A 12,368-nucleotide genomic window follows, 5' to 3' on the forward strand; every position below is an offset into this window, starting at 1 on the left:
AGGCAGCAGGGTTCCTGGGAGATGATCAGCTGAGATGCAGTCCTGCAACTGCTGGGGCTCTGGGTACCAGGTGAGAATGGAGCATCCAGGCACCTCAGAAGCTGGGCATAGTAAGAAGATGATGGCTGGGGAGCCTGGGTGCAGACCCTTGTGGGAAGCGGTGGTCCCAAGGCTGGACCAGGCTTCTCCTTTCCTCTCTAGCTGACTTGGGATCTGTACACTGCTGTTCCAGGGTGACGTCCTAGACCAGAGCTGCATCTTTGGGTTGAGGGTTTACTCCTTGCCCCAAGCTGTTGTGTTTTCCCAACAGCTGGCAGGTTCCCAGAGAGTGAATAGCCCCAGAAGAGGGGGCTGCCTGTAGAGGACAGCAAAGGCCCCACCCATCCATTCTTCCAGTCAAGCCATTTGGGCTCCCTTAGAACCCAATCACTCATTATTTCTCTTCATTTACACTGTATTGAGGTTAAAGACCCTGTCAGGGTTTCTCTCTGGGACACGACCTTGAGTCACCCCCACTTCCTTAAGTGTCATCAGGCTCCGCCTCCTCAGAATGCCAGCAGTCCACTCCCAGGCATTCCTGGTCTCGAGGGAGAGGCCCTCAACATGGATATACCGTTGCCATGGCGAGCATGGCAACACTCCACCTCTTCACCCAGAAAAGCCTCCATGCAACTGTCACCATGGAAACAAATTCTCCGGGCTCTTGACATTCCAGGGGCTAGTCCTGCCACCTGAAGGAGTAACATGAAACCAAGGCAGGATAAAGGACCCTGAGAGTGTGACCTCTCCGAAAACAGCCCCTTTCAGCCCTGCCCAAGCTCACCAAAATACTACCCATACTGGCTTCCCATCCCCTGCCTTCCAAGCCCACCATCCTCTGACTTCACTGCAAGTCCTGTGGGCCTTGAGCAGCCCACCCACCACAGCAACATGGCCTAACAGCTGCAGATACACCTGAGGGAGGGCAGGGGGCATTGTAGGAAGCCCCTGTGCCTCCCTTGGCCCTCAAGGCCTCAGGACCCCTGTGGGTCCTCTGACTCCTTCTGGTGGTCACTCAATCTGCCCTCCAACAGGTGTTCAGGCAGATTCCTCTCCAGTTCCCCATCACCCTGCTGTTCCTCTGACACAATTTCTAAATCATTATTCCTTGTAAGACTCCCAGGGAACTCTCAGTGTGCATTTGTTTTCTGGCCCTCTTTCTGGGTGTGTCTCATGTCCATTTCCTCCCCCTCATCACCCAGAGTTTGAGTGATTCTAGGATAGCCTGGACAGTATCAGGGAACACAACTTCAGGACCCCACTCTGACTCTCCAGATGGGAAAGTGGAGTACATGTTGTCATTCCTGGACATCAGTGACTCCCCAACCCTATTCCTCAGTGTTCCTAAAATGTGAACTTCCTGAGTCCCTCAGAGTCTGCGACCAACTTGAGGAAGCAGTGACCTAGTGGCCAAGGTGGGTGCGGGGAACAATGGGTCCCCAGGGAGGCAACCCATCGTGCTCCTGGGTGTCCATTAGGGCTGGATGCTTGGGTCCCGATGCTGCCTCTTTTTTGAGGCCCAGAAGAGCTGAGGTGGGCGATGGGGCGCCTCCACATCCTCTAGGAGCAGTCAGGCATGGAGGGGGAACTCACAGTGCTGGGACTTGTGGGCACCAGGGATTAGACCCACTGACCTGCCACTGAGCTTCCGCCGGGGCCAGAGGAGAAAGGGGTGGCATGGGCGAAGGCTCCAGGTCCTCAGAACCCCACAAAGGGCACCGGGCCAAGTACTGACAGCTTGGGATCCAGGTGTCCTTGCTTTCGATGTCTGACAGTACATCTTTCCCATCGTGGAAGTGATGCCACCAATCACCTGCTGGGAAAAGCTTGCCCTTTTCCTCACTCCAATTAGTCTCACACCCAGTCTGTCCACTCTACCCTGCCTTCAGCTTCCTGTCACCATCCTGTGGCTAAATTTTGGAGGGGCTGTCTTTCTCGAACCCTCAAAGTACAACAGCCCCTGACACTCTATAAGAAATGTGATCACACACTGCTCTGCCCAAGTCCCTTTGACCCTCTGAGGGCAAGCAATGCACACTGCTGTTTCCCTACCATCTGTGGCCAGGATTCAGTAAGCATCTGCCCAGTGGATGTGAAAGGAGTGTCCCCCTAGGGCTGCTGCCCTGCCCCCAAGCCAGGATGTCAGGCCCCAGAGCTCTGTGGGTGAAGACAGTCTGTTCCTTCTTTGTTCTGGCACTAGTTTCCCAACCCAAATTGCTCTTGTTTTGCTCCTTCCTCTTGGCCAGCCTCTCTCCCACCAATATAAGCCCCAACTGGTGGCTAGAGGGCAGTCATGTACTTCCCAGCAGGCTCCACAGGGAGATGGAGGCTGGGGTGCTACACTTCCCCAGCCCTCAGCTTGGGCCTCCTAGCAGGGCTGGTCACGATGAGCTTGCTGTTTGGTAAGTCGCTCCAAGGGGTGTGAGGGGCTCTTGGCTGGATGAATGGAGAAACTGATGGACAACAAACATTTGGGGACATCTGTCCCTGGTGCTCAGGGAAACCAGGCAGCAAGAGAGATGGGATGGTCCCAGTGTGGTTGCCTAGCAGCTAAAGTGCTCACCTTGAATGTGCCGGGATCCTATATGAGTACCGGTTCTTATCCTGGCAGCCCCTCTTCCTATCCAGCTCCCTGTTTGTGGCCTGGGAAAGCAGTTGAGGATGGCCCAAAACCTTGGGACAGTGCACCTGTGTGGGAGACCTGGAGGAAGTTCCTGAATCCTGGCTTTGGATCAGCTCAGCTCTGGCCATTGTGGTCACTTGGGGAGTTAATCATCGGACAGAAGATCTTTCGATCTTTTCTCTCTGTCTCTCCTCCTCTCTGTATATCTGCCTTTCCAATAAAAATAAATCTTTAAAAAAGAGAGAGAGATGGGATGGGCGCTGTGGTGGGAAAGGCCTGGGGACAAAGCAACTGATGATGAATAGCCCTAAGGGAAATTTCTGGTGGCTTTTCTAGGGCCATTCCACTCAACAACAGTGACCTAAGGGCAATACAGGATGGGGAGGGATAGAGAACATGCCAGATGACAGGGTTAGAATCCTAAGGGAAGAACAAGGCTGGATCCAGCCCGAGAACCTCGTCTCTCAAAGGCAAAGCACTAGCTACACAGACATGGGACGCAGACCTCATGCCAAGTGCTGCTGGACCGGGGACTCATGAATATGCAGTCAAAGGATTTTTCATTCTATTCTATTCTATTCTAGGCTTAGGACCACAGGGAAGTTGTGGGGGGTGTGCATGTAGTTATGGAGGGATATGGAGAACAAATCTGGTGGGCAAAGATTAATGTCAGTCTGACAATGGTTAAACCATGTAATTAAGGCCTTGGTGTGCTTGAAACTGCCTTGCCATACGAAACAAATTCTTCTAGTCCTGTTAGGCACTCTCATTTTCACTTTGGAACATTATAAATTAGGAAAGCATGTTTTGGCTGATGCTGATGCTGATTCTGATGCAAGTTAAGCAGCCATTTGCAGTGCTGACATCCAGTACGGACTCTGGTTTGAGTCTGGGTTGCTTCACTTTTTTTTTTTTTTTGGTAAGATTTATTTATTTTTTAGAAAGGCAGATACACAGAGAGGAGGAGAGACAGAGAGGAAGATCTTCAATCCAATGGTTCACTCCCCAAGCAGCTACAATGGTTGGAGATGAACCAATCCAAAGCTAGGAATTTCTTTGGGGTCTGTCCTCAACTGCTTTCCCAGGTCACAAGCAGGGAGCTGGATGGGAAGCAGGATTGCCGGGACTAGAACTGGTTTCCATATGGAATCCTGGCATGTTCAAGGCGAGGACTTTAGCCTCTACCCTATTGCACAGGGCCCGTTGTTCCACTTCTGATCCAGCTCCCTGCTAATATGCCTTGGGCAAACACCAGATGACCTAAGTGCTTGGGTTTCTGTATCCACATGGGAGACCCGGATGAAGCTCTTCACTCCTGACCTGGTCCAGTTCTGGCAGTGGTGGCCATTGTAGGAGTGAATCATTGGATGAAACACCTCTGTCTGTTTCTCCCTCTCTATGTAATTCTGGCTTATCAACCTAAAACAACAGCAAACATGGGCCCAGTGTGACAGCTCAGTGGCTAAATCCTTGTCTTGCACACACCAGAATCCCATATGGATGCCAGTTCCCATTCAGCTCCCTGCTAATAGCCTGGGAAAGTGGTAAGGCACAGCCCCAAAGCCTTGAGACCGTGAACCTCTGTGGGAAACTCAGAAGAAACTCCTGGATCCTGGCTTCAGATCAGCTTAGCTCTGGTTGTTGTGGCCATTTGGGGAGTGAACTAGTGGAAGGAAGATCTTTCTATTTCATTTTCTCAATAAATCTTCCTTTAAAAAACAAACTATTTTTTTCATTTGAAAGGCAGAGTGACAAAGAGAGACAGAGGGAAAAAGAGAACTATCCACTGGTTTACTCTCCAGATGCCTACAATAGCCAGGCTGGGCCATGTCAGAGCAGAAAGCCCAGAATTTTATCCAGGTCTCCCCATTGAAGCAGGGACACATCGCGTCTTGGCCTTTTGGCTAAGATTAAGTGTAAAGGCAGGGACACAAGGGGGACATTAGCAGGGAGCTGAACTCTGAAGCACAGGTGCAATTTGAATTCGGGCACTCTAATACGGGCAGTGGGAATTCCAGTGGTGTTTTATTTAAAGATTTATTTTTATTGCAAAGTCAGATATATAGAGAGAAGAAAAGAGGCAGAGAGGAAGATCTTCTGTAGGATGATTCACTCTCCAAGTGACAGCAACAACTGGAGCTGAGCCAATCTGAAGCCAGGTACAAGGAGCTTCTTCTGGGTCTCCCACATGGATGCAGGGTCTCAAGGCTTTGGGCTGTCCTTGACTGCTTTCTCAGGCAACAAACAGGGAGCTGGATGGGAAGCAGGACTCCTGGGATTAGAACCAGTGCCCATATGGGATCCTGGCGCATTCAATGCGAGAACTTTAGCTGCTAGGCCACCATGCCAGGCCAAAAGATTTTTTTTTTTTAATTGGAAAAGTAGATTTACAGAGAGGAGATACAGAGCTAAAGATCTTCCATGCACTGGTTCACTGCCCAAATGGCCACAATGGCCAGAGCTGAGCTGACCTTCAGCCAGGAGCTAGGCCTTCCTCTAGCTTGCCCATGTGGGTACAAGGTCCCAAGGCTTCGGGCCATCCTCCGCTGTTTTTTCCAGGCCACAAATAGGGATCTGGATCGGAACTGGAGCAGCCAGGAGTAGAATGGCACCCATACGGGATCTGACGGCACTGCATACAGAGGTTTAGCTTGTTGAGCAACTGCACTGATCCCCACCCCTAGAGACTTTTAATGAAGACTAAAATCTCTGGTAGTGTAGATCAGGTGGCTTTAAGAAACCAGTGATGTCATGACTTTTTGAGGTGGGGAACATGTAGTCGGTCAACCTGAAATCAGGCTGGCAAGGGACCTGGGGTCAACATGTCTTTGTATCCTAGGTAAGTGTACTACTGCTGCCAACCAGAAACTAGGAGCCCCCAAATACCTGCGCTGTTACCGATGCCTCCTGGAAACCAAAGAACAGGGCTGTCCTCTGGGATCTGACATCTGCCTCAGCCCGATTGGCGGTGCCTGCCTTACTCTCCACATAAGGAACAGTAAGCTGCCTTCTCCCATCTTGGCCTAGTCCTCTCCCCTGAGCCTCTGAAGCTGCACCCCAAGTCTTGTTCCTATAACCCTGTTCTGTCACGGTGGGTGACTTTCTTTTCATTCAGACATGTCCAATCTTTACTTCCATTTGCTGCCCTCTGCAACCCACAGCTGACTGGCCTTCACCTCTCGCAGCACTCAGCCTTGTGGACCCGGAGACTCCCGGACACACTGCCCTTTCTTAGCTTGCCCCACAGCTTCTCTAGGCGCCTTCATCCTTATTGGTTCATGTTCACCAAAGTTTGGTCCTTAGCTGCTTTCTCGATTCAGAGGATTTGTCTGCTTCCTTGTTTTACGCAGCAGCCACATACTATGTCCTCCTCACCTGATTGTTGCACAAAACCATTCTCCTCGTATCACACTGCTCACTGGCCATCCCCACTTTTTTCAACTTGCTGAGAACTGATTGAATTCCCCTCTTCATCCCTGCTCTTCTACTTCATCCTTTAGCTTTCCAAACAGAAACAGAATACATGCTGTGTGCCAGACTCTTTTCTAAATACACCTCTCGGGGGCACAGACCATCCTCCCACTTGACAGATGATGACACAGCCAGAGGGTCAACCTCGCCCACGTGCCAAAGCTGATCCAAAGCTCTGATGGCTCCACAGGTGGCTTTTTTCTTTAATATCTAAATGTATTTATATTTACTTGAGAAACAGAGATTTTCCATTTGTTGGTTCACTCCCCAAATATCTTCAACTGTTGGGGTTGGACCAGGCCAATGTTGGGGGCTAGGAACACAAACCTAGGACTTCCCGGTGGTTGGCAGGGACCCAAGCACTGGGGCCATCACCTGCTGCCTCCCAGGGTGTGCATTAATAGGAAGCTGGAATCCTCAGGGCAGGAGGGACTCTGACACAGGACCCAAGGCAGTGTCTTCACCATTACAGCAGAGGCCCATCCATAACTTTTTACTCTTAAGCAGTAAATATCCATGTACAGGATATCTAGGGACATGTGCACAAAGATCCCTCTCACATAGACATTTTTTTTTGCCTAGAAAACAAATTATAAATACTTCTATACCTGAAATAATTTCCCAGTCTTTTTTTTTTTTTATTTCAAAGATGTATTAGAACGGCAGATACACAGAGAAAAGGAGTGACAAAGATCTTCCATCCACTGATTCACTCCTTAAGTGGCCACATCAGCTGGAGCTAAGCTGATCTGAAGCCACGACCCAGGAGCTCCTTCTGGGTCTCCCACTCAGGCGCAGGGTCCCAAGGCCCTGGGCCATCCTCGACTGCTTTCCCAGGCCACAAGCAGGGAACTGGATGGGAAGCGGGGCTGCCAGGATACAAACTGGTACTCATATGGGATCGTGGCGTGTGCAAAGCAAGGACTTTAGCCACTAGGCTACTGTGCTGGCCCCTCATTCTTTTTTTTTTTTTTCAAGATTTTATTTTTATTGGAACAGTAGAAATACAGAGAGGAGGAGAAACAGAGAGGAAGATCTTTCACTCAATGGTTCACTCCTCAAGCAGCTACAATGGCTGGAGCTGAGCCAACCCAAAGCCAGGAGCCAGGATCTTCCTCTGGACCTCTTATGTGGGTGCAGGGTCCCAAGGCTTTGAGCTGTCCTCAACTGCTTTCCCAGGCCACAAGCAGGGAGCTGGATGGGAAGCAGGGCTGCCGGGATTAGAACTGGCGCCGATACCACGGGATCCTGGCATGTTCAAGGCAAGGACTTCAGCCACTACCCTACTGTGCCAGGCTCTTAATTCTTTTTTAAAGATTTATTTTATTTTTACTGGAAAGTCGGATATACAGAGAGGAGAGACAGAGAGGAAGATCTTCCTTCCGATGATTCACTCCCCAGGCAGCCGCAACGGCTGGAGCTGAGCCAATCCGAAGCCAGGAGCCTCTTCCGGCTCTCCCACGCGGGTGCAGGACCCCAAGGCTTTGGGCCATCCTTGATTGCTTCTTTGGGCCACAGGCAGGGAGCTGGATGGGAAATGGGGCTGCCGGGATTAGAACCAGCGCCCATATGGGATCCAGGCATGCAGGGCGAGGACCTTAACCACTGTGCCATCGCGCAGGGACCCAGGCTCTTAATTCTTAAAGCACTCCCTCAGTGCTGGCTCTCTCCACTGCGTCCCACAGCCTCAACTAGTGTCTCCCAACTGCTCCATTTCAAATGACCTTTTCCTTCCAACCTTCCCTGGGAAGCTCTGCCAGAGTTCCAGAGATGGTGAAAACGACCCCATCCAATTCCAGGATTATTTTTCAGGTCCAGGACATGGTCTGGGGGAATGGGGATCTGAGGGCTCTGATGTAGGAACCTCCCTATTTCCAGTGTTTGTGGTCCCTCCCCAGGCAGTGGTTTTGATGTGATGGTGAGCGACTGCCGGAACAAGGTGCAGCTGAGCGACTGCACGAATACCCGCCCTTCGCCCGTTTTTGGCTTCTGGATATCTGCTCAATGCTGCTTTCAGGATTTCTGCAATAACCCCGAAAAGAGAGGACAATTTGAATGATCATGAAAACTCTTCAAGACCATCCTGCTGGCTGTCAGCCAACTTTCTGACTCCCCTGGACTCCACCAGGAAAGCTGCCCGTTCCAACTGCCAGCCGTCCCTCAAGTCACTAGACCCCATTCTGGATTCTTTCACTTGGCTGATGCTTTTCTCCCTCAGACTCTCTTTTACCCCAGACTCCTAGAACATGCTCTGAAATAAACTGGCATGCAGACTCCTTGATTTCTGTCTCCTTTGGTCAAGGTAGAGGCTGATGAAATCGGGCCTGAGGGAACTGGAAGCCCACGCTGGGTGGAAGGCTGGCTGGCATCCTCAGAACTGCTGTCAGAGCAGAGCTGTGGAATCCAGGCTTTTGTTTTTTAAGTAGGAGGGATTGCCACAAAAATGTCCAACCAAGCTCAGGAACGAGGTAGAAAGACAGTTGATATTGTGGAGCCCTGATCTCTTGAATTCCAGGGTCACTGTCCCTCTTCAAGGACCTTGATGAAATCTGCAGCCTTGGGCTCCTCATTGTGCCATTCTTACGCTGAGGTCAGATGCCAATGGGGAAAGGCAGACACAGCAAGTTGGGGACTTACAGTTTGCTTCTTTGTACTTAGTTGACTTATGACCTAATAATGAACATCAATTTGGTCTCTTCTACTCAAACATGAGCCATTAATATTATTATAGGGGGGCCCGGCATGGTGGCCTAGTGGCTGAAGTCCTTGCCTTGAATATGCCGGGATCCCATATGGGTGCTGGTTCTAATCCCGGCAGCCCCACTTCCCATCCAGCTCCCTGCTTGTGGCTTGGGAAAGCAGTCGAGGACGACCCAAAGCCTTGGGATTCTGCACCCACATGGGAGACCTGGAAGAAGTTACTGGCTTTGGATCGGTGCAGCACTGACCATTGCAGTCACTTGCGGAGTGAATCATCAGAAGGAAGATCTTCTTCTCTGTCTCTCCTCCTCTCTGTATATCTTTGTAATAAAAAGAAATAAATCTTAAAAAAAAATTATAAGGATGGTGAGGTGGCATTCCTAGTCAGCTAATCCCACTTGTTAGCATCCTATACCAGTGCTGGTTTATGTCCTGGCTGCTCTGCTTCTAATCCAGCTCCCTGCTAACGGTCTGGGAAGCAGAGGATAGTTCACGTACTTGAGCCCCTGCATCCACATGAGATATTGGAAGCTCCTTGCACCTGACCAGCCCAACTGTGATCATGACAGCCATTTGGGATCTAAACCAGGGGATGGATGGAGGACCTGTCTCCCCTCTCTAACTCTTCAAGTAAAATAAATATATGCTTAAAGATAAACTTAAGGGCCTGGCACAGAGGCCTAGTGACTAAAATTCTCGCCTTGAGTGCTCCAGGATCCCATATGGGTACTGGTTCTAATCCTGGCAGCCCCACTTCCCATCCAGCTCCTTGCCTGTGGCCTGGGAAAGCAGTTGAGGATGGCCCAGAGCTTTGGGGCCCTGTGGCTGTGTGGGAGAGCCGGAAGAGGCTCCTAGATCCTGGCTTTGGATCAGCTCAGCTCCAGGCATTGTGGTCACTTGGGGAGTTAATCATCAGACAGATCTTTTGATCTTTCCTCTCTGTCTCTCCTCCTCTCTGTATATCTGCCTTTCCAATAAAAATAAATAAATCTTAAAAAAAAAAAAATCAGGAGTCACAATCCTCTGGTATTAACTCTATCTGAACAGAGGTGGGGTAAAATGTGTACTTTTTAAGGGGGGACAAAAAGCCACAAAAGCCCAGAGTAGGTAGGGCTCATTTCCAGTTAGTGAACCCTCTTTAACCTGTCTGCAGCTGCCCACACCTAAACCTGAGCCCATAAACAATGTGACACAGATTCAGTCCAGGCCATTTATTGCGGAGGAAAACAAACGATGTGGAACACAGCATGAGATGCCTGGAGTGTGTCAGACAAGGTGAGCTAGGGCTGAGGAGGCCAGAGTCTGTGACAAGAGACAGAAGGCAAAAGCAGGCCAGAGGGAAGAAGGGGTGGTGGAGACAATGAAGCAGGAACACGGATCACCAAATTTAAAAAGGGAGACAGCAGTCAATCCCTCACTCTGGCTTCAAGTTCGGCCTGGCACTGGGTCTCAGCTGGATCTGAGCTGAAATGGCAGGTCACAGAGCGAGGGCACAACCAGATGATGGCAAAGGGATGAAGGAAACAATATTCTTCCCTTGGCCAACTTAGGAAGAACCCATTGAGTATTAATTTGGTTTTGGTTTTGGTTTTTAAAAGAGCACCATCAGGGCTCAGGAGGAAATTAAACCAAAGCCATATTGGTGCTGGAAATATGAAGGAGGTTGCCCCAAGAGATTAGTGACCAGAGAATGAAGGTTTTCTCAGAGAGGGCAGCGCAGTATGCTGGGGGTGTGAGGGAGACACGCTGGACCAAAAGGCTTTAGAGAAGGGGAACGTGTCAGGGTCCAGCACGGGGAAGAACCAAAAGTCCTGAGCTGTTGAGGAACAAGTAGATGTCGCGCAGGTCAGCAATGGACATGCCCAATTTTGGGGGCAGGAGGTCCAGGTCGTCAGGCTCCTTCCCAGCAGGAAGGCTAGGCTGAGGCAATGAAAGGTTCAAGGCCTGGTACAACTGCTGGATCTGGAAGTCCGACAGGGGCCTGGCCCTGTCGTGGGGCTCAGTCGTGGAGCTCTCAAGCTGCGGGCTGGCCCAGGAATTGCAATAATCATACGGACAGCACTGGACCTCGTACCAGTAGTTCGACAAGTAGGTGCTGCGTTTCTCTTTGCAGCGGTAGGAATTGTGCTGTCCACAGCCTCGGACGTTGAAGCGAGCCTTGTTATCTGGAGAACACGGGACAGCTAGTAACCCCTGCCACTGCTCCCACAGTCCTTAAATCTGGCGCCCTGCCACTGCCTCCGTTCTCGAGTCATACTTGATTTCTGTCATGGGATTTCTTCAGAAGTTGGGAAAATGAGTTTAGCTGGTTCCCAAAACCCCAACCCTCTCCTCCAAGATCTTCCTTACACTTCAGAGCCTGGTAAGCCCTCATTTGCTACAGGAAACCAAGCCGGAGACTGTCTCAGCAAGAGCCCCTGCTTGGAACTGTACTCACCATAGTGGATGGTGATCACCATGCACAGGGATGAGGTGCTGATGGTACACTTCTCTGAGCCTGAAATGCATCCCACAGCAGGATCTTCCAAGAGGCAGAAATGGCAGGCCCGGACTTGAGGAACAGGAGCTGGGAAACAGAAGGGAGTGACACGAGCACTGGCTCATTCCCCAGTGCCCTGCCGGGCAAGGCATTGGAACAGCTGGAGTCCCACCTTCACCCCTCCCTGAACACAGGCAGCCCTTTCTCCCCGTCAGGGTCCCCTTACCCTTCCCTGCTACAAGGTCCACTATGATCAGCACACCCACAAGGGCATGGACCTCCATCATGTAATTCTGGGGACAGGGATGCCCCGAAGCTCCAGCTTCCTATGACCACGCGCCTTGATCCAGAGCTGCAGTAGGCTTGGGATAGGAGGTCTGAGCCGGAGCTCCAGTTATAATCCTGAGGCAGGAAGTTCCCGACTTGGCTAGGAAGACAGCATGTGCTGCCCACAGGTCTGGTTCCTGGAGTGTGGGAACCACAACCTACACAAGAAAAACCGGGATACCACTTGGGCCTTCAACCACTTGTGTACTTTGTCCTCAGAGAACAAATTCCCCTAATCCTCAGGGGTCAACTGATTAGTGTCTCTCTGGCGCCACCTGCTGTCCTCTCCTCACTACAAGGCCAAGTCACCAACAGTTTGGGGAACCCAGGATGTCCTTTCTAAGAGCATGTTTCAGCTCCCCCAGCAGAGGGCACACAGACACCATTGGCAGCAATTCCACACCAGCCTCCCCCCTCTGCACCCCATACAGGTCTGTTCATTTAAAAACTTTAAAACCAAAACTCAAAAAGTGCTACTGATGGAAACCCTTCACAGTTTAAAGGCAACTATGACTCCCCAAAGCTCTAATCTTGGAAATTCCATTTTTATGGGTCTTTTTCAATTTATACTTCCCACACCTAATACTAAGAATTTTGGTCTGTTCTACAATAAAAACATCCCATAAACCCAACTGGCACAAATCTGTGTTAGATTTCAACCTGAGGAGGGTGCGCAGGGCTATGAGGGCTCCGGGGGTTCAGCACATCACCACTGTCCCTTCCACAACC

At 50.7% G+C, this 12,368-nt stretch overlaps 2 protein-coding genes across 2 annotated transcripts; one reads left to right on the forward strand and one right to left on the reverse strand.

Moving 5' to 3' along the window:
• Nucleotides 1–2,425: 2,425 nt before the first annotated feature.
• On the forward strand, nt 2,426–8,238 carry LY6G5C (lymphocyte antigen 6 family member G5C). The gene is made up of 3 exons (XM_040988593.1): nt 2,426–2,441; nt 5,502–5,660; nt 8,032–8,238. Exons 1-3 carry the CDS (start codon nt 2,426–2,428, stop codon nt 8,190–8,192), a joined length of 336 nt encoding a protein of 111 aa, XP_040844527.1. The 3' UTR covers nt 8,193–8,238.
• A 1,595-nt stretch (nt 8,239–9,833) lies between these two features.
• LY6G5B (lymphocyte antigen 6 family member G5B) lies at nt 9,834–12,338 on the reverse strand. The gene is made up of 3 exons (XM_040988612.1): nt 11,539–12,338; nt 11,271–11,399; nt 9,834–10,998 (listed from the first exon to the last, which is right to left on the reverse strand). The coding sequence occupies exons 1-3, from the start codon at nt 11,597–11,599 to the stop codon at nt 10,613–10,615; spliced, it is 576 nt and encodes a 191-aa protein (XP_040844546.1). The 5' UTR covers nt 11,600–12,338; the 3' UTR covers nt 9,834–10,612.
• Between the last annotated feature and the right edge of the window lie 30 nt (nt 12,339–12,368).

This window comes from Ochotona curzoniae, unplaced genomic scaffold (assembly GCF_017591425.1).
Source record: "Ochotona curzoniae isolate NIBS_2020 unplaced genomic scaffold, NIBS_Ocur_1.0 contig_4951, whole genome shotgun sequence".
Classification (NCBI taxonomy): Eukaryota; Metazoa; Chordata; class Mammalia; order Lagomorpha; family Ochotonidae; genus Ochotona; species Ochotona curzoniae.

Excerpts from the sequence above, each read along its gene's own strand:
- LY6G5C (XM_040988593.1), top strand. Across the intron at positions 5,661-8,031 it reads TACTCTCCACATAAGGAACA|GCAGTGGTTTTGATGTGATG; the intron begins GTAAGCTGCCTT and ends GTCCCTCCCCAG.
- LY6G5B (XM_040988612.1), bottom strand. The coding sequence starts at position 11,599 with ATGATGGAGGTCCATGCCCTTGTGGGTGTGCTGATCATAGTGGACCTT. Across the intron at positions 11,400-11,538 it reads GGACCTTGTAGCAGGGAAGG|CTCCTGTTCCTCAAGTCCGG; the intron begins GTAAGGGGACCC and ends TCTGTTTCCCAG. Across the intron at positions 10,999-11,270 it reads GGTGATCACCATCCACTATG|ATAACAAGGCTCGCTTCAAC; the intron begins GTGAGTACAGTT and ends CGTGTTCTCCAG.